A 21496-nucleotide genomic window follows, 5' to 3' on the forward strand; every position below is an offset into this window, starting at 1 on the left:
CTTGGCAGTTGGGGAAGATCACTCCACGCAAACCATTTGCCCAGGTACAGACATATAGATAGCATGCTGAGGAGCTATAAGGCTAGAATGTCAAGGAGCTTAAAAAGGCACAGAATCTTGGAAGAGAACTAGGAAAGCGTGCAGACCTCATCCAAAGAATTCTACCTGGTGAGCAGCACAGGGATAGCATCCTAGGAAAGCACTTTGAGTGGACACAGAATTCTATTTGTGCTAAGGTTAGCAATTTGTGGCAGCAGGACATTTATGAGAATATGTCATGCAGGGACACCTTGGCCTGGAAATCAACTATTTATAAAACAGGTCTAGGTTTAGGACCAAGAAAAGGCAATCCCCAAATTCTGGCTTTTTGACAAGTTTCCAATTACTTTGCCTAAAAGTAGGGACACTCCAGAAAGAGCTGTGGTGAGCTGGTCATTTGGTTCATAGCTATAATCCAAGAAAATCTATTTGCTATGAAAAACACTCACGGCTAAAAGGTAGTTACCAAGTATATGCTCTCCAGCCAGCCAGCCCTCACTCATCACCTTCTTGTTTTCCATAATTTAATCAAAAGCGCTTTTGAAACACCAAATAGGTCATTTTATTTTGAGGCATTTGGGTCTGTGGTAGGCCAAGACTGGAATGTCCTTGCAGTCCCTGAAGTATCTGACTGACTTGACTAAGTGAAAATGAGTTGTTCGATGGCAACTGGGACATGTCCACACTTTCACAGACAAAGGGAATTGCTCATTTGGTTTTCAGTGGGAAGTTCTCATGCAACAGAAAGGGTGCCGAGGCCATCCAGGTTGTCAGGGAAGACACGAAGACGTGTAGACTCATGCCTGTCTTACTGCCCTACTTCTAGAGCTAAATCTAATGATTCAGCTTGTGTAGAAAAAATAGAATCATCTCATGGCTATGATGGTGGTGATAGTGGGGGCAGCAGTTATTTTAAAGGCATAACTTGTGACTGTGTCATGCTGCTTCCGGGACATTTTCAATGCATTTCAAGCGCGTTCCCAGTTTATAAATGCCAACTGATGGAGAAAGAAAAGGGGCCCCAGTCCAGGGCTCTCTCCTCCATTCTATCTACAGGAACCTTTGCTTCCCCGTCAGCTCTTGTGGGCCCCACCACTGGCATGGCACGTCCAGACTGCTGATTTGAAAGACCCAGATCAGGGCCTGACACAAAAGACATTCTTCCCATGAACTGAGGCCCCACTGTCATTCAGACACACATGCTTTAAATAGAGAAAAACTGCACTTACTCTACGCCTCTCTGTAGGATGCAAATGACCAGGGTTCAAACCAGAATTGATCTATATATAAGCTGTGTGATCTAAGACCAGTTATTACATAAACATGAGCTTTCTTTTCTTTAAGACAAGGATAATCCTTCTCACCTAATGAGGATTAAACAAATTTCATTTTAAACATGTGAACATAGAAAGTATTCAATAAATATTTGTTTTTCTTTTCCTCTATGATATAATTTGCCCAGTTACATGAATAGTTGACCACAAAATGCCAGGAGACACCTCAGGGACTCAGGGACACACAAAATTATTAAGTGTCAGAATTTAGTAAAACTATTTATTACCTCATTGCAGTAAATGGTATCTTGGAGCCTGAATGCAGTTAAGATGATCTCAAGTGTCTATTTTACTACCAGTAAATTGCTTAGACTACAGATTGGCATAACCTTCCCTCAATAACCAAAGAGAACAGAGTTTTCATTATTATAAACATGAACACAAACTACCAATCAAACACTCTGCTGTAATTTAACTTACTCTGTATGTACTTCTAGAAACCACATTTTCAAAAGCTGGAAACAAGTAATTTTTATAAATGGCATTGTGGTGAAGATCCTGACAGCAGACTGCCCAGGTCCGGTTCCCAGCCCTGCCACTTTCTAGCTGTAGGGCCTCGAAGCAAGTTACTTTACTATCCCACGCCTCCATGTCTTCATGAGAAGTTGGGAATAGTATCACTGACCTGCTCAGATTGTTATGAGAACTAAATGAGTTAAGACAGTCTCTCTAACTAGTGGCAGTAATGCTTACCCGAAAACCCACCTTCTGAAAAAAAAAACCAAACACTGTCCTTAGTCTTTTAAGAAAAAGTAACATATCACATGTCTACCCAAGACCCTCAATCAGTTTTCTAAAACATAACACATGGTACCATTCCAACACATAATTAACAAACTATCATGTTGAATGTAAAATGTCTAAAATGGTATTTAGAAGGTCAAAAAACTAGTATGATTGTTGTTTTTAGGCAGTGACGTGGCATATAATCTCTTAGCTGACACTGAGGGTGTTTTCAAGGTGCCCACATCAAACTAAAAATGTAACTCGAGATATTGTCCCCACATTTATGTTTAAAATATCATACTGGATTTGCAGGCATACCTATAAATTTTCCCTACAAAAACAGAAGCTAAAAATTGTTGTATTAAAAGATTGTTCTGTGAAGCTTGGGTATTAAAACATCAGAAATATTCTTACTGTGGAAACATGTTCACCAAAGAGAGACTTGGCAGGGTTTATCAGTATCAGTAAAATGGATGGTGGTCACCAGAAGAAGGGCAATTTACCAATAATAATAATAATAATAATAATAATAATAATAATAATATAAAAAAGCCCAAAGTATGTTACTAATTCCAAAGTATACAGTGTTTCCACGTATACACAGACAGCAATATTTTGGGATTTCACAAATTGTGTTCCCTGGAACACTGGCAATTAAGTGTTCTAAAAAGAAAAAGAATCTAAGGAATATGTCTGTTGCTACAAATTTTTTAGGAATTCATAATACATGCTAAGATATTATCTGGTACAAGAAGTCTGGCAATAAACTTTGTTTACACCAAAATATTAGACCATGAAACACTTTTTTTAATAGAACATCTAGTAATACTGTTCCTCACACAATTTGAGAAACAGAGATCCAACACTTCGGCTTGTTTATTGAAGAAATTTCGCTTTAATCAGATTAACAAAGTATTAGTCTCTACTGAAATGTATTAAAAGCTTTTAAAATGGGCCTTTCGTTTTGAGGAAATGTAGCCTGGACTCTGCTTTCAATCTGCAGGCTTCAAACTAAGCTCAAAAGGGAATACAGTTGACCCTTGAACAATGCAGGGGTTAGGGGCACAGTCGAAAATCCACATAACTTTTTTTGACTCCTCCAAAATTTAACTATTAATAGTCTACCGTTGGCCCAAAACCTTACCAATAACATAAACAGCTGATTCACATATATTTTGTGTTACATGTATTATATACTATATTCTTACAAAGAAAAGCAAGCTAGAGAAAAGGAAATGTTACTAAGAAAATCATAAGGTCTGTTTGCAAGTTCTTTCAAATTGTTGCAAATCTCCAAAAATTTTTCCAATATATTTATTGAAAAAAATCTGCATATACCAGTAAGCGGACTCACACAGTTCAAACCCATGTTGTCCAAGAGTCAATTGTAGTTTTTTTTTTTTGCTTGCAAAGAGGAGATAATAGGATTTTCAATCTATAGTACTGGAGAAAATGTATTTCTCTAAATAGCCCTTAAATCTTAAGAATTAAGTGATCTGACAAATAAAACATTACCATCTTTTCTGTAGACAAATAATTTAAATTGATAGAGTAGGCTCTCACAAAAACAATGGAAGCCCTAAGCTGGAGATACAAAAAATTTAAAGGAATGTAAACATTTCTTTAAAGTACTGTTTAATATCTCCCTTTTTTAAGGGAAAAATACTCCCCCCAGAGTTCAGAGGGTGTCTTAGCCATTTATCATTCTTTTTGCTTTGAAGAAAGTGTGGCAAGAAGCAAACACAGTTTAGTAATAGTTATCATAAAGCAAAATTTTCTGAACAAGAAAGGAAAGAAATCCTACTGTAATACCTAGGTACGTGAGGGTTCAAGGATGAGAGTTATTGGACGACTGCTAAATGTAATTGATGTACTGGGAGTAGAAAAACCATGTCACTCAAATAATGGCAATTAATTTTTATATAGCCTCTGAGTTGTCTTCCATATGTACTATATAATCTCAAAAATATTATATACTCCAAAATACTACATCTGTGTCCAACAACCCCTTAGCATAAATTCCACTTGATCGATGTAAATAAATGAGATCCTTTGACAACTTTGCTGCTATCAAATAGGGGGATCATGTTCTTTACAAGGAGTAATCTCATTTCTCAGAACTCTATTCTTCCCCAATTTAAATTTAGATCTAGATTCTTTAAAAAAAAAAAAAACATTTTTGAGAATCAAGCATAAGCTTTGGTGCAAAGAAAAAAGGCTCTATAATAAACTGCAAACAATAAAAATACAACCCTTCCAAAATATCAAATAACAATTCACAAATACAGCTGAATTACTATCATATACAGGATACTGAATCTATCTAATGCTTAGGATAAAGAAAAATCAGGCGATTCCTTAAGGCATTTATGTTCTTGGTGAATAGAAAAAATTCTCCAATATAAACTTACCTGACAAAGCAAAACAAAAGGATAAATGCACATAGGATGTGTATATATAACACTAGCGGACAATTTTAAAGTCAAGCTCCAGGGAACAGAGGTTTCTATATAAGAGCCACAGACAATAAGACAAGCAAAGGCAGAAAGGGACAGATACATTCAGAGACTGGAATGATAACCGAGTAGCTTGTTGCCAAAGACGGCCTCCCTGTGGGCAAGCCATTACCTCGCTGAGAAGTAAAGCCTATTCCTCCATGCTCTTGAATCTGAGCTGGCCTATGACCAATTGGTCAATAGAAAATGGCCAGGAGACACTGAGTAACTTCTAAAGCTAGACCCTAAGAAGCCTGGCAGGTTCTACCTAGATCTCTTAGAATGCTCACTCTGCGGTAAGCCAGCAAGAGTGTAGGAAGGCTGACTACTCTGATACTGCCAAGCTATACAGAAGCCCAAGCTCGTCATGTGGAGAAGCTCGACAAGGAGAAAGACATGACCTATCAGCCCAGGTATCAAACCTGGACATAAAGAAGCCTCTGATGAGCCCCAACTTGCTTGATGGACCCCAAGAAGGAACTTGATTGTGATCATCCAGAATCAAGAAAGAAAACTGTTGTTGTAAACCACGAAGTTTTGGGGTGGCATGTTACACAGTAACAGATAAGTGAAACAATCACCTTGACCTTCAGGATAAAGGTCACAAACTCATGGTGCCGGGGCCAGATCCTACCTGCAGACAGGATTGTTGGGGGCTTACTTAGTATCCTAAAATTCTAGCTAACGTTTCTACTCAAACCCAAATTTTCATGAGGCCTGCACTTATCAGTCATCCACTTCACTCATTTATTACATAACCTACCAGCCCTCTATTTTTAAGTAAATACACCTTTCTCTAAAAAACAGGGAATAAAGGATTAATATACACATACGATTACCAAAATTTATCCAGTGTAATATCACACCATAATATAGAATTATGCAAAAAAATGCTATAATTCAAAAGAATTTTAGTCTGGAAATACTAAAACATATATACTCATTTTCAAAAATAAAGAAAAAATTAACAATCAATGATTTGTTAAAAAACAAACAAACCAAAAAAACCCACAAAACTACAAATTTATTTTTACCTTGACCCAAATAACTTCTATCCAATGATGGACCATAGCTTTGACTGTATTATTTGGACCAGCAAGAAATAAACAGACACACACTCAGTAACTCTAGTAAAAACATTAATTATAGAATAAGTTGGTCAAGTTACATGTTTCTAGACCACCTATAAATAGCGAAAGTTCCTTTCAACTTTCAGTTGCCAGATATCTTTCCTTACCCAAACTAAATCTCAATTACTCAACAAATTTTTTCAAGTTTTACACCTCAAAAGAGGGACCCATGCCACAGCTTTTTAAATGATACTGAAAAGGTTGTTTTAGAATCCATTTGAATTATATGGGAAGCTCTTCACAGGAATTCTTACATTTATTTTATTCTACGCTTATCATTTACACTCAGTAAAGACCTTCACAGTTATTTAGTTAAAATACGTACTAAGATTTTTTTTAAATAATTTAAAATTTAAGAAATTACACATAAGGATATGTAAGGAAGACGTACATATCCTTAGTGTCTTTCTAACTTACCCAAATCTCTTTCTAGGTAGGATTTTAATTTTATGCTGCCCTTCAATAATATATAATCCCTACTATTTTCCTCAAAATACAGATGGTATCTGACAGACACTAACATTCAGAGATCTCTACAGCTAAACCACCCAAACTTCAACATGTGGTTAATGTGAATCCCAATATTTTTCTACACACTTCCAGTTTTACAAAAGCAAGATGTTAGGGGCCGGCCGAGTGGCGCGTTGGTTAGGAGTTGGCTTGGGACACCAGCTCTGAGCAGCAGGGCCCCCGTTCGGATCCCACATATGAGGGCCAGTGACACTGCCCTCCACAGCTAAGATGCTGAACAACAGCTCAACCTAGAGCTGGGCTGCCATGAGTTGCCAGTGATGGCGTAGGCTGCAGCCCCCTTGGCAGTGGGTTGCCATGGGCTACCGTGTGTAGCCAGCAGCCAGCGTGAGCGGCCAGCAGCCACCGTGAGCGGCCATCCAGAAGCCGGCGACTGATCTGCCTCGCCCGGGAAGACTGCAATGATGGTGCCAACTTGGGCCAGTGAAGCCACGTCCTCCACAACTAGACTGAAGAACAAAATGACAGCAACTTGTCTGTTCCCCTTCCCCCAATTCCCCAGCACTGTTCCCATCCCCCCAATTCCCCAATAAAAATCTTAAAAAAAAAAAGCAAGATGTTAAGTCATTTCCTAGTTTATTAAATTAATGACATTATATAGTTCTAATCTAATTCAACTAGATTCACAAGAACATATATCAATTTCCCTCTTCTTAAATCTTCCAAAATAAATAATAAATTCAGACAAGTGCATGCATAATCCCTAATGAAAACCATGCAGTTTTAGGAGACGCGGGAGACATATTTATTGGGCTGTGCAGATATCCCCAGTATCTTGGGAAACACATTGCACTACAGTAAGATAAAACCAAAGGCAGCAAAAGGACACTTTCAAATCTTAGTACACAAAGGTCCTGAGAGGCAACAAAAAACTGAAACATGGTCCCAATTTAGTTGAAGGTTTTATTTGGGTTCGAAACGTTTATTTTTAAGCCTGTACTAGGAACTCAGAACACATTTTTCCCTAGCCAACAATGCTACAGATACATGGTGTTTGGGGTTTTGTGGCTAGTGAAAAGAAACCTATTAACCCATGAGATGTCACTACTGGAGAATTTACAGCTCCATGGAATTTAAATATCACTTATGCTCTATTCCGCCCATGGAAAATGGCTTCTGCATTTCCAAGTGGCATACATCTCTCTCCTCCCTCCAGTTCACCACATCATTCCTTCCTCTAGATGCTTCCACTTCAACCATAGACGTTCCCAGTTTCTTAGAGGTTGAAGCAATCAGGCGGATTTCATGAGCCATTTGGAAGCAGGAGCTGCCAAGTTTATAGCAACTTGAAGTGCCAGTGCAGGGAGGGATTTGAGAGCTGGCTATGCGGACAGTTTCCTAGCCTAGGGTGCAGTGCACAGCAGGCGTTTAAAGTAAATCTATTATTGATGACATAGATGAAGAGGAAAATCAGCAACACAGTTTTCAAAGCTGTGCACTAAATGGGAAAGGGGGTGGGACACAGGGATGGGGAAGTTGCAGGGTGGGGGATGGGGGGGTAGCGGGGGGTGAGTGGGGACACATCCCCTAGATCTATGCCATGGATATCACCCTCTGCTCCAGGGAAAATCACTTCTTGGTCAAGACCAAGAGTTGTTCATAAAGTACATACACATATTTTAAGGGGAACAAAAGTATAAAACTATCCTTTCCTGAAATACTTTACTATAGCTATAGTGATACACCAGTACTTTTACCTGCAAGTATTCAAATAATCTAAAGTCAATTTGCTCTTTGAAGAACATGAGCAAATAACTTTTCCTTGTTCCATATGACATGATTTTCCATCTTATTAAGAGTAACAAATGATTTAGAAATTTACATTTGCCCAAACTAAACTATAAAAAGCTATTCAAAAGAGTGGCCTGGTCCTAACAAGGGTTCAGTACCTTTAAAGGCCCCTTTAAGATAATTTTTGGGGTATTCTTAGTAGTCATTAAAATAAATATAATCTGAGCTATTTTATAACTCATCCCACAAATGTTTTTAAAATTAAGAGGTTATACTGCATATGTGTTAAAATAAACACGCTTTCCCCAAACCATTTACAAATAATCTCAAAAATGCTTTCTAACAGTATTTCCAAACTAATTCACCATCTCTGACTGCCCTGAACCATCACAGAAAATAGTGCTTTATGTCAAGGGCTCTTCTAAGTATATTACCTATATTAACTCATTCAATTCTCATAAACTTTTGAATAAGATATTAGTATCCACAATTTGCAGAAGGAAAAGAAAAACTCAGGCCCTATGACGTTAAACAACTTGTCCAAAGTCACGACACTATTTAATGACAGAAACAGGACTCCGACCTGGATGGTCTCGCTCCAAAGTCTGTGTGTGGAATCACTACACCCTACTCCCTCTCATACTCATTCATTCATTCAAACTTTTATTACCTGGGGTAGGTTAAGCACTTTGCTAAGGCCTAGATGTAAACAACAAAAAAGGCAAGGTCTCCACCTCAAGGGACTTATATTTTAAGTACACAGCAAAAAAGTAAAATGTAAATTAAACAAAAAAGTTCAGCATGACAATTCTGGTTCAGTGAGTGAAATGTCTAGGGCAAAATTTAAGATATTGTATTGAAAAGGATTTATAATAATACTCCTCATCTGTGTATTTTTTGAAAACTCTCCAAAACTACATGTTTGATCTTTATAATTAACTTTGTAAAGCAGAAGAGAGCATTATTATGTTCATTTCATAGATGAGGAAACAGATAAAGATATGATGTCCTAAACATCTTAGCAAAGATGTGACATCCCTTCTATAGGAATCTGTCCTACCCACAGGCTCTGCTTCTCTAAAAAGACCCCAAATGAGGAAAAAAAACACACAAAAAAAACAAACAAACAAAACAGACCCCATATGGTCAAATCATAGGCTGCCTGGAGCTGCTCAAAAAGATTCATTGGCAAATCTGATCCTTCCTCAAAAATTTGAAATTAGGAAACAGTGACATGGGTCTATTTGTCATAAGATGTAAGATGATAGAGGGTAACCAGGCTGAGGCATCCATTAAAGAGCTATGCTCTAGCTCAAAATGATGAGATTATAAAGCCAGCAGACAGAAAAAAATAAAGAGTCTTAAAGAGAGAGAAGACATGCCACATGACCAGTAGCTGAAGGAAGAAGACAGGTGGTGTCTCCTTTTCCTAGGGCCAAGATGCCTGCAAGAAGCCTCACTTTCTCTAAAGGCACGTAAGGGTTATTTCCAGCCAAAAAGCAACTACCAAATAACACGTGTAAAAGAGATGACGTTTCACGCTCTCTTTCAACACAGAATTCAGATCCTTAGTGGACTTGTGTATGGGAAAGACTCCAGATGTAGTAACTGGTCTCCATGGTTTCTGTTTACTTCTTGCAAAAAAAAAAGGATAAACTTGGCCAGCTCACAGCAACAATCATAGACGTCAAAAGAATTTGTCTTCAGAGTTACCTAGACATCATCCCTTCTGCTCCCTCTGCCCTGATCTAATCGTAACAACTTTATTCATTCCCACTCTCCTCAAATAAGACTTCTTATTCTCTCTCTCCTCTTATCGAAGAAAACGGTCATTAAATATCAGTACCAACTAAAACTTTTACAACAAAACATTCCATCTCAGAGTATTTGTATGAAATGGAAGGTTTGGATCAGGACAGAAATCACATAGAGGAGAGAGTTTAGGAGAGGGCTGACATCACACCTAGCCTAATACACCTTCTTCCTCAAATCAAGTGTGGAGATCATGGTGTTAACCTCCCTCCACCCCACTCCTCACTCCCACCCCAACACCATCGCCACCCAAGCAACAGCCTGGATGCCTCAAGTTTCTGAGGTTTTGAGCTCTCTCACAGTGACACCACTAGGATGACAAGCAGAGAGACTTGTCAGGATCCTGGGACAGATCCGAATCAAGAAGATGCATCAGAGTGGCTCAGTTGGTTAAGAGCTCACTCAAGAGTTTGAGCTCTGAGCAACAGCGGTTCGAGTCCAGCCCGAGCTGAGCAGCCGCTGAACTGCCAACAGGTAGCAGGATGGTTCAGCTAAAAAAAAAAAAAAAGATGCATCAGAGAGGAGGCAGCCAAAAGGAGGCCGACCTCACAGACCCATGACCATGGAGCACAGGAAACTTCACATCAGAGAAGTGCAGCCTTGGCCACTAGGATGCTGGGTTCTTTTTCTAAAGTGTGAATGATACTCATGTTTACAGCTAACAGGGAATTTAAAAATATGAGAAAAAAATTCATTTTGGTGGTCCAATCATTAAAACCTATTTAAGCCTAACTGCCACACAGTCCAGTAGCAATCACGTGCAGTATTAAAGGCATCAATTTTGGGGAGTTCATTTTGCTGCAATACTCTTAAAAGCATGATAAATACTAAGAACTAAAAACATAAAACGAACAAACATAAACCTTTAAATAAGCACAAGTCCCACTTAGAAAAGAGAGACAAGGATGCACAGTGCAGGTGGACAGTGAAAATTAAGTGTGCCACGGAAAACAAGGAAAGCTTTCAGCAGTTTTTTGTTTTTTGTTTTTTGTTGGGGGGTGCTTAAGATTTATAAATCTTTACATATAAAAGGCATAAAGTTAATATAAGTTCCATAAAGGTAACTTTAAATTATCACAAAATCACACAAAAATCACAAGCCTCGCAGATGAGGGCAGTAAAAAATCAGATATCACATAACTCTAAAAAAAAACTAAGCTCTGCCCAGTTGGAATACTGGGTGTGTCTTTTCACAATTCCAGAGAAAATTACAGATAAGCCTTCTAAACTATGTGATAAAGAAAATAAGTTTTTAGAAAGTACTCATGTCATGAAATGGAGCACTAGATTGATTTAGAAAACAATTATCCATATAGACAGGTTTAAAATGGATTTGGTCACAAAATCCTGCACAATTAGAATGAGCAAACATGTCTTAAAAGCTAAGGTTAGAGAAAATAAAAAGAAATGTTACTTTACTTATTACATAACTGCATTATAAAAACTCTTTACCACCCCTTCCTACATCAAAAATATAATTTCAGAAAACAGACAAATTCAGAAGAACTCTATTCATGATGCAATACACAGATTTCTTTAAATACTGTGAATTCATGTAAAAACTCTGACCTCAGCAAGAAAGACAACAATGTCCTTCCCATAAAGCTTCTCTCAAGACGTTTCTCAGGTGCATGTCTAAAAGTGAGTTTTGGGGTGGGAGGGCAATAGATGGGGGGAGGGGGGTTGTTACTCTGTGAGGGTGAAAAGGGTAACTATTGCATTGCTTTGTACACCTGAAACTAACAATAAAAAAAAAAAATATATATATATATATATATATATATATATATATATATATAAAAAAGAAAGTGGGTTGCAAAGAAAATAAATAAATAAATAAATAAAAAATAAAAGTGAGTTTTGGCTCTTGCCCAACCCACCTCCCTTCACTTTGGAAGTTGTCCCCATCTAAATCAATGAGATTGCATAGGCCAAACCTTGCAAAGCTCTTTAGTCTCATTTGCTTAAAACCACAAACATCAGGAAACCCTACAGGCTCCACCTTCAAAATATTTGGGCACTCACCACCTCCATTACCTCAACAGCAGAAACCTTGGCCCAAGTCACCATCACCTCACCCGCCTGAGTAGTCTCCATTCAACTCAACAGCCAGAGGGCCCTTTTAAAACCAATATACTCCATTCCTTCCATCTTCAAAACCCTCTCCACTCGCTGCCTTCCCACCTCTCTCAGAGCAAAAATTAAATTCCTCAGGTGGTCTACGAAGCTATCAGATCTGCCTGTCCCCCCTTCTTTTCTCCTCCTCACCCCCATTTATTCCCACCACGGCAGCCACGCAGTGCTGTTCGCTCCTCGGGGTGCTTGCTGTTGGGCTCACTCCCGACTGAAGGCTTCTACACTTCCTAACCTCTCTCTGCTTCAGAAGCTCTTCCCCTAACTCATCTCCAGACAGCCGCAAGGCTCACCTGCTCAGTCTTCATTTTCCACTCCGTGCCCCCCTCTCCCACACGTAGGTATTTCTCTTTTTCGTTCTTCATTATAGCCCCAGCTCCTGGACAACTGCCTGACATACAGGAAGAGCTCAGTAATTACAGGTGGAATGACCGAGTGACCAAATGTGTATGTTTACTACGTGAGTTTATATAATCCAGAAATGGGTAGGGCTTGAAAAAGTCTATAACTAAACTAAGCATATGAAGGTGGTAGTCCTCTTCCATTTGGCACACTGAGCAGTAGTTCTTAACTGAGGAGGCAGTAACAAGTCGAGCTACCAAAACAGGACCCACTCACACTCTATCTTGCCATAAAAGTCAACGTTTGCAGACCTCAACACGGCCCACCAGTGCCCCAAGGCAGGCCTGCTATAATGGCTGTCACTAGTTCAAATTGTAAGTGTTATTATAGTTCAACGGACATTTCCCAGGTCTTTCCAAGTTCAAAGGCCTGAACTTTTATATTATGGTTAATTTTCAGTTATGCCATTTTTGGTTAAGCACATAGACTACGGCCATATTTCTTAACACACAGCAAAATACTTATGAAAATGCTTCTGAAGCGAGGAAGAATATGTTACATGCTGCAAGGCTCAATAATTTCTTTCCTTTCCTTTACCTTTACTTTACCTAGCTAGCTATGAACCAGGTACTATTCTATGGGCTTTACATGGTGCATCTCACTTAATCCTCCCAGTGAAGTAAAAGCTATTATGAAGTTCAATTCACAAATAGAGTTAAATAACTCCTCCAAGAGCACATTGCTAATAAGTGGCAGAGTCAGGATTTGAGCCCAGGCAGGTTAGCCCCAGAGCTCAGAGTTTCAGGCTTTACATCACCATGACATCGTGCCTCTTAGTTCTGCTTATTCAACATCAATGGCACATAGAAGCGACAAAACAAGACATTACATGATAAATGCCATACATTTATTCATCAAAGACATAAAAAAAATAATCTCGTATGTCAACTAGATTAAAAGTTCCAATATAAAGGAAAATGTCATTTGACATTAATATTTATCAAAATATTAGCAAAAAAAACAGACACAAAGCAAACAGAATAGTTGTTCTTAACATGGCAGGACAGTCAAAGGAGAACAGTAAGAATAGACAAAATTCAGTATTCTTTGAAAAATGGCTTTGCAAAAGTAAACATTAAAAACCCGCTTGAAAAGTAACAAGTAAATAGTCTTATAAATATAGCTACTCATAAAAAGTGGTTTCCTTTGCAAACATTTGACTGTGTACAAGTCAGAACAACTAATGTTAGCATATTTCTTTAAATCCTAATGTTTTGAGGAGGAAATCTGACAACATTAATTGAAAACAGGATTTCGTAAATATTTTTGAGGCTCTAATCAGTAGGAGGAATTTCTTAAGCTGGCATCTAATGAATGTATCCTGATAAAAAGGGATAATGGAATGGAGGGAATTTTAGACTAACAGATAACTTACAAAATGATTAATTCCCTACTATCTCAGCTTCCCCAAAGACCAAAATAATAATAAAAAAGTGAAGGTTCAAAATCAAACACTTTCTATAGCTATCCTAAATCATATACATAGTCCTTTACATTTTTCAAATGGCATATACATGAGTTCATCCTATTAAACTAAATGTTCAATACAAATGTTCATCAAAGTGCATATTACTTTGAAAAGGCAAAATCTTGCAATAAACAAAGTTAGATTTCTGTGCTCCCTCCAGCAACTTTTAAATAGGTAGGTGAGGAAAGGGCCGGAGTCTAACTTTTCTTCTTTTAAAGAGTTTTGCTTGTTTTGGTTTGTGTTTGCCTTTGGAAGAGCTTTTTAAAAATATGCATCAACCTTGTACCGCCCAGCAGATTCCCACTAACTGACCAACCCAGCAGAGTCAAGCCCTGTGCACGCCCTCCTCCCCTACCATCTTTCAGGGGGTCAAATCCTGACCCTCAAATGACCTCTCCATCCATTCCCCTCCAGCTCCTTTTCAGTATCTCCACCCTTCCAGGCTAAACAGGGTACCGCCCGAAGTAACACTAAGCTTATCTGATACATTATTCCATGCTTAAGGGCAAAGCGAGTAAGGACTGTCCTCCCTCCCCCCAGCCTTTCCTCTCAGCCCTCAAACCAGGGCTCCCATCTTCTCCAGCCAATAGAAATAACTGTCCCTAAGGACTCTAATCAGTGGTGGGAAGTCAGGGTCACTATGAACAAGCAGTATGACAGCCAGCGGGCGAGGCATTTGGGATCAGACCTGGTGCTGCAGCAACCCCACGGAGAGCAGTCACTGTGAGCAGCTGCCCACCCAGCGCCTCTAGATTCTGCTTTGGCATAGGATGCGAATGATCCGTTCCTTCTTTTTGTTCTCTCAACCCACTGGGATATAGGCCACCCACAACAGGCTGCAAAACTGCAAACACAACATCAAGTCTCCAGAACTGGATACGCAGCCCCAGGCAATGGCCTAGAACCAGGGATCTTGCAACAACCTAATTCCTGGGGTGTGTGAGTCCTTGAGGTGAAATGAGAAGTTTGGACTCAATGTCCCTACGGTTCTTTCCACTCTCACAATTAAGATCCAAGATTCAGCTCAGCTGCTCAGGCCACCCCAGAATGAAGTCACAGGAGAATGTGCAAAATTTGCACAATTCTGGCCATTTTTGACTGCCATGTGGACTCCAAGTTATGGACGGTATGGGGTTGGTGCTGCATGCTGCTTATTGCTGAAAAGTTACTACTACATCAGTGATCTACAGAAAAATAGACAAAAACACTTCATGATCTCTCACAGAAAACACTTAAAACAATGGAAAACAAACTGGTAACTCATCTAAGGCACAAGCAGCAATTCCCTTTTATGTCTGGAAATGAATTCATTCAATAGCATACATACTGTGGTTGCTACGTGGGGAAAAGTTCTGGGCAGCCTGGGAATCTAAGGCAGAGTATTCTAGCCATTCCTTTGATTTTTTATTCCCCTCCCCCACATGTTGGGATGTTAAAACAAATGAAAGAAGGCATTATTTCAGCTTAAGGCATAAGCATTAAGTCACATAGGAACAAAGAAGGTTTTATTATCACATTAAACGTCACGCAGGAACCATGCTTAGGTATAAGTAATTTAGTGTGCTACACAATTAGGTTAGCAGTTGCTTTTTGCAAGCATCTAGGCCAATATTTACAATTTATATCTCAGACTGAGTTAAAAATATTCAGCTCATGAGAAGGTCGTTAAAGGGGAGAAGAAAAAAAAGCCCTTGGAAAACAGAACAAAGTACACAGAGAGAACGGTACTACGCACCTCAGTGGTCTGTAGAAATTTGCCCTCTCAACCTATAAAGTGATTTAACATTAACCACGTTTCACTCTGGCAGCCTAGGACTGGCTTCCTAACAAAAACTCCTTTTTGAAAGCCCCCACATCCACCCTCCAAGATCCACATACACAAAAGAATATGAACCATATTGCCCCAGGCCAGTGTCTTTCTTAGACCTCTTTGCCTAAGAAGTTTGCTTTCAGCAAGGACAGGGGACAAAAAAAAAAAAACAACCAACAAAAAAAACACTCTAACAGCAGCTTGTACAGTGAACGGCCCCCCTGCTTGCTGGCACACTTCCCCAGCCAGCAGTTCCAGCAGCTGAGTCTCCAGCCCATTCAAGAATTCCATCTCAGAGGAAGTGTTTCAAATATAGTCATTTGATCTTTCAGCATTTGCAAGTGCACCTGCTGAGCAACAAGTCTGACAGCCATAGCCCCGGTTTCTTCCTATCCATCTTCACCAGTAATGATAATGGGGCTATTTCAGACTTGGGCTGGATGAGACGCAAACATAGAACCCCCTGCCACACACTTCTGCTGCTGTAGGAGGTCAGGTTCCACATGCGGAGTCCCCTTTCTCCCCACACCAACTTCCCTGTCACTTCTTTCCTGGAGCAGGTATGCGGTTTTTGTTTTGTTCTCTGGCTTTCCCACACCAGGGCTTACCTCGAGGTGGCTTGCTCCCCATCCTTGCCGTGGCTCTCCCCCACGGCCTGGTCTTTGCCGCTGTGGTGGTAGGCAGTTAGCACAACTCCCTGGGAACTGGAGAGCCAGCTCATGGTGACAGAAGGGGCATAATTTCTGCAGTCCTGACACAGAAAAGAAGAATAAGTTCCTGGCTCGCCGGGCAACTCTGCTCATTAACATCCGCCTGCTCCTCCTCCCGAGGCCAGCGATTCACACGGGAGGGGTGGGGCCTCTCCAGTGAAGGACTGCCTGGCTCTCCAATGAAAAGAGCTGTGACTCAGTATTGTTTCTTCCCGGGGCCATTCCACTCAGAGCGGCTTTAGTTAAGGGATCGGAGGTGACTTGTTGCCACCACCCAGGAGAAATGCAGATCTGATTAAACTGCCAGGTTGTAGACTCCTCTCATCAATTTCAGCACATTCCAGCTTGGCTAGGAAACGAGTAGCTGCAGAGCCTTTTTTCTTTTCCCTTCCCAATTCCTGTTTCCATCTGATAATTTCTGCTACTTCATGTAACATGAGTCAGGACAATTCTTAACCCCTTCACATTCAGCGATAACAGTAACCACAGCAGAAAGCAATTAACCCTCTGCAAAACTGCAATTACAGGTCACAAGAAAGGCTTTATTCACCTCTTGCGTCCAGTTAAAAACATCCTCATAAAAATGATTGTGTACCCTGGAATGTGGTCTTCTTTCACATAAAACCCAGTGCCAAGTTTACCTCCTGCTTTTACCAAAAGACTCTTCAGAACCAAAGAGAGCTACGTCTATCAACACTGTTAAATGTTACTGCTGAGCATAAGAAAAGTACTTAAGCGTGTGTTAATCATCTATATGCCAGGCTCTCTGTGTGACAAGTGTTATAAGTGTATTCTCTCATTCAATTCAGTTCAACTCTCTGTATCTCTCTATCACACACACACACACACACACACACACACACACACACACACGCCTACAACATAGGAATCGTTAGCATCTGCATTTTACAAAGTACAAGGAAAGTGAAGCTGACGGACAGGTTACGTAGCTGGTCTAAGATAACACAATTTTTTCTGTTCCAGAAGCTGGATTTGAACAGAATTCTATGCTAAATTTCATTATTTTTAACCGCCATGCTATATTCTTTGTCTTGTAGGTTAGGAAACAAGCTTGACAGTGATGAAAAAATACAAGAGTTGTTTCTATTCTTTCGCCCCTAAAAAATTCTACTCTCTTCTATATGCCTACCAGTCTGGATGGAAGTGCTTTTTTTGTTCATGTTGTTGCTGTTAATATTTATGACCTATTAGTCTATCTAAAATTCCTCATAAACAAGTTTTCAACATCAGCATTCCATAACCATACTATTTACCCTTTTTTATTATTTAAAATGATTATGAGAAATAAGTACTTTATTCATACTAACACTTAAAGTATTTTAAATTTATTTTTTAATCCTCTCTTTCAGTTAACTATAGCAAACTGCCATTTACAAAACTCTTCCTTAAGAAAAGCTTATTATAGCTTCCTCCTGCCCCCCCCCCCACAATCTTTGCATTTCTACCTCCTTAGGGCTCTACCTGCTGTTGCCTTTCTATACCGAAGTCCCTCCACACCCTATAATTGTCTTTACTTCAATCTTACAACAGCCTTTTAACCAATTTCTTTGCCTTCTCCTCTAAATTATTTTGCACATTATCTCACCCAAGCACAGCCCTAATGATGTCTCTCCTTGCTTAAAATTTTTCACTGGCTCACTGTCACTGACAGAACCACTTTCAGACTTTTGAGTAGAACACTGAATGTGCTTGCTACCTTCCTCACACAAGTCTCTGTCTCATCTGTCAGACATTCACTGTGTTCCCACTGTCATTCTTTTCTCTTCCTTTCCACATCTAACTTAATCCTTCCACATAGTGGGCCTTCAGTGAATGTTGGCTGGATGGATTGCATGAATTTAATGTGTCCTTAGAAAGTATAATAAAATTTTAAATTAAAATTGGTAATATTAGACAAGTGGGTTCCATGCTATTACCAGTGTGAACCTATGATAAAATACTCACCAGTTCAGGCAAAATGAAGAATAAAGGAAGAGTGGCAAACAGGAAGTTGACTGAAGTATACGAGCTCTATCTTCTTAATGTCTTTACGATTAATGATTAATGCTCCCCACTTTAACACTTTTATTTTTTAATGTATCTGCTCTGAAATGAAAAATACAGAAATCCCTACCTTATACAATATATCAGTGGTAGGCCACACACTCTACCTCTTGGAAACTCTCTCCTCTTTTTCTCTCCATCCCACGCTTTCTTTCCCATTATTTCCCTGGACCTTTTTTTTTTTTGTCTTCATCCTTTATTTTTCTTCTGTGTTTCCTTCCTCCTTTGCCTATTGACAGCCATGAGCACTGACAACTCTAATGAGACACCTCGTGATAAAGGGAGATTTTGTCCAGTTTTAACCAAGATGGTGATTAAGTTATACCTTTACCTATTTACACTCTCTCCACTTGTTATTTGTTTCATAACAAATAAATCACAATGTGCACATTACAATGTAACTATTTTACAGGCTCAAAATAATATTTGGGTTCACAATATGTGTGCTTTTTAATCTTTGAGGCAGAAAATAAGATGCGGTATAAGTTGATTTACATAGCTTAGTACATAAAATTTGAATTCTACTAATTTAACTTTCAACTACATGGAAATCCTCTGGACTCCTTTCCTCCCACAAAGCCCTGTTGTTACTGGCTTGAGGGTATTGCTGTCACAGGCAGAGTGCTGGTAGGACTGTGCCGAGGTGTACACAGCCTCGCACATTGGCTCAAGTGGATTAGAAGTGGTTTTCAGAATTTTCTCCTGACAATCATGAAAGCAAACCTTACTACCAGTATGCTCCCTCGAAAGCCTCTTCTTACTTCACACCCCAAACCCTACCAAGATTTAGCTAGAGTTCATCCCTTATACCCACATTACCCTTCCTCATAGAGACAAATTTTATCGAATAAAAAGTACTCTTTTACTCCTTTCCACAACCACTTTAAACAAACACCAAAAATCTAAAGTCCTTGAAGATGTTAATACTCCAGGCTGTTGACTGCATGCCAAACATTTTCCTGAGATAAAACATCTTCAAGTAATTAAATAACATCAAGAAGTTTAAACATTCATGTCACTCATTCCCTTTAAAGGGGGTGTACTAGATGACATAAGGAGGAAAAAGGAAGCTGTAATTTATGTACCCAAATAGGTTGTTAAAAATAGGGTGGAGATAGTACTTCAGCCTCAATTTGACAACCATAGTCAAAAATAATGAAAAAAAAATTAGTAGCATCAAAGAGTTTATTAACTGGTTTTCGTATTTTGATTTGGGAACCTATTTAGTAATATGGAATTATATTTTCAGGTACCATAATGGCAATGGAATCAACATACTTATCAAAATTTTTCTCAATCGGTTTGTCTCTTTAAGTGGAATTAACTAAAGAGAATGTGTACATTCAAACAAACTCTAAAAGATGACTGAAAGCCTGTCTAAGGACACAAGGCCACGTGAAAGCTGACCTTTCAACTGGCAAAGTTAAACTCAATTTACAATAATATATTATAACAAGAACTTGAATAAATTAATCATCAACTGTGAAGTTAAAGTTTTACGTAGGTGATAAAACCTGGATTTATACAGTCGCATTGACCAATGAAGAGGGCGTATTCTAATATCCCCTACCTGATGTTTTATCAAGCCTTTGAATAATTCTTGTAAGCGTGTTCGCAAGCCAATTCTGTCTTGGGGAACTGTGACAAAAAATAATTCCTAATACAGAATCTAAACCTATTTCCTTGGAAATCGCATCATTGTTACTAATTTTACCTCTGGAGCAACAAGAAAAAGCCTTTTTCTCTCTCTCCAGGTAGCTCTAAAAATGTCTGCATTATTCTCAAAGGTTTCTTTTTTGTTTTTTGTTTTTTAAGTGTTCCTGCAGAGAGAAAATACTAGCCATGCCTGTGATAATCTATAATTGCTATTGACAGAGGCTAATTTAGACTTCTTGGCAAACACCTAGTAAAGAGCTTTCTTACAGTTAAAGAGTTTACTCTCAATAAATAATAGCTAATATTCAGTGTGTACTCTTTGCTAGACATAGTACACACAGTCTCTTGTTTAATTGTCAACAACCCTGAGAAATAGGTATTAGAATTATACCCACTTTAGAGATGACGGATGTGAGGTCACCTAGCTAATAGGTGGCAGAACCAGGACATGTAAACCTGGATTAATATGACCATTGAGCCTGAGCTCTTAAATATTACCAGCTACAGCTGTCCTGGAACTGACTGTTTTGTTTATGAAAAAGTCCACATGAATATTTAACAAGGTAAGATAATCTACAGCAAATCTAAAGCACTTAAACAAATAGAATATTGATGTAAATGCAAAACTGTGGAGATTAACATTCACACAGGCACAAACACATTAGTTTTTCTGGCACTTTGAAATGTCTTTTTTTATGTCAAATTTCTAGGGGAGTGTGGCATAGTACGCATATGACTGAACAGGCCATCATTATGCCATCATACCAAAAATTTTGTCTGCTGATAGAAATAAAAGTATTCTAGTAATTGTGATTATAAACATCCGTTTAAGAAAATACACCCAGAACAGACAGATCTAGGTTTAAGGACCCTGAAGTTTACAGAATTTTTTAGATACAGGGCCTAGGAAAGGGCCTTGCAAGAGCAAGACCCCGAAGGTTTAATTTCATTTAGCTTTATGGTAACGCCACCTCTTATATGAAAAGTACTCTATGTTGGAAATTAGTCACGGCAAGAAAGTGCAATGATCCTAACCTTTGCTTTGGCTTTCTCTTCATTGCTGAATACAAGGCGACCCATTTGCAAACACATGTAACGGCAAGCACAAAGTCAGGAAGAGGGAAGTGTATCCTGGAGGTAGGTACATTCTGGAATGGTAGCATTTTGCTTATGAATAAAGACTCAATTCGAAACATCTGGAATCATTATCAATACTTAGATTTGCTCCAATACAAAAGCCTTGTCCTGAAGACATTACAAAGGATACTTAACTCCTTGTCAAGTAAAAGAAGTCACCATGATTGGAGAAGACCTGCTGAAAGGAAAGGCAAAGTTGATTTGTGACTTGGAGAAAAACAAGGAAATGGAAGCAATAGTTCTGTGAAAAAGAGAGAGAGAGAGAGAGAGAGAGAGAGAGAGAGAGAGAGAGAGAGAGAGAGAGAGAGAGAGAGAGAG

General features: G+C 39.0%; 1 protein-coding gene across 2 annotated transcripts in view; it reads right to left on the reverse strand.

The window, feature by feature from the left end:
- The window catches only part of ARHGAP18 (Rho GTPase activating protein 18), a 129087-nt gene that overhangs the window by 63161 nt on the left and 44430 nt on the right, over positions 1–21496 (reverse strand). Inside the window, exon 1 of one of the 2 annotated variants that reach the window (XM_019628832.1) lies at positions 16220–16426. The exons of the other annotated variant lie outside the window; for it this stretch is intronic. Within the exon in view, the coding sequence (XP_019484377.1) occupies positions 16220–16332 (113 nt within the window). The 5' untranslated portion in view covers positions 16333–16426. Of the gene's footprint in view, positions 1–16219; positions 16427–21496 lie in introns of those variants that run through there. 2 annotated transcript variants of the gene reach the window in all.

The sequence above is a fragment of the Hipposideros armiger genome, unplaced genomic scaffold (genome assembly GCF_001890085.2).
Source record: "Hipposideros armiger isolate ML-2016 unplaced genomic scaffold, ASM189008v1 scaffold_811, whole genome shotgun sequence".
Taxonomy (NCBI): domain Eukaryota; kingdom Metazoa; phylum Chordata; class Mammalia; order Chiroptera; family Hipposideridae; genus Hipposideros; species Hipposideros armiger.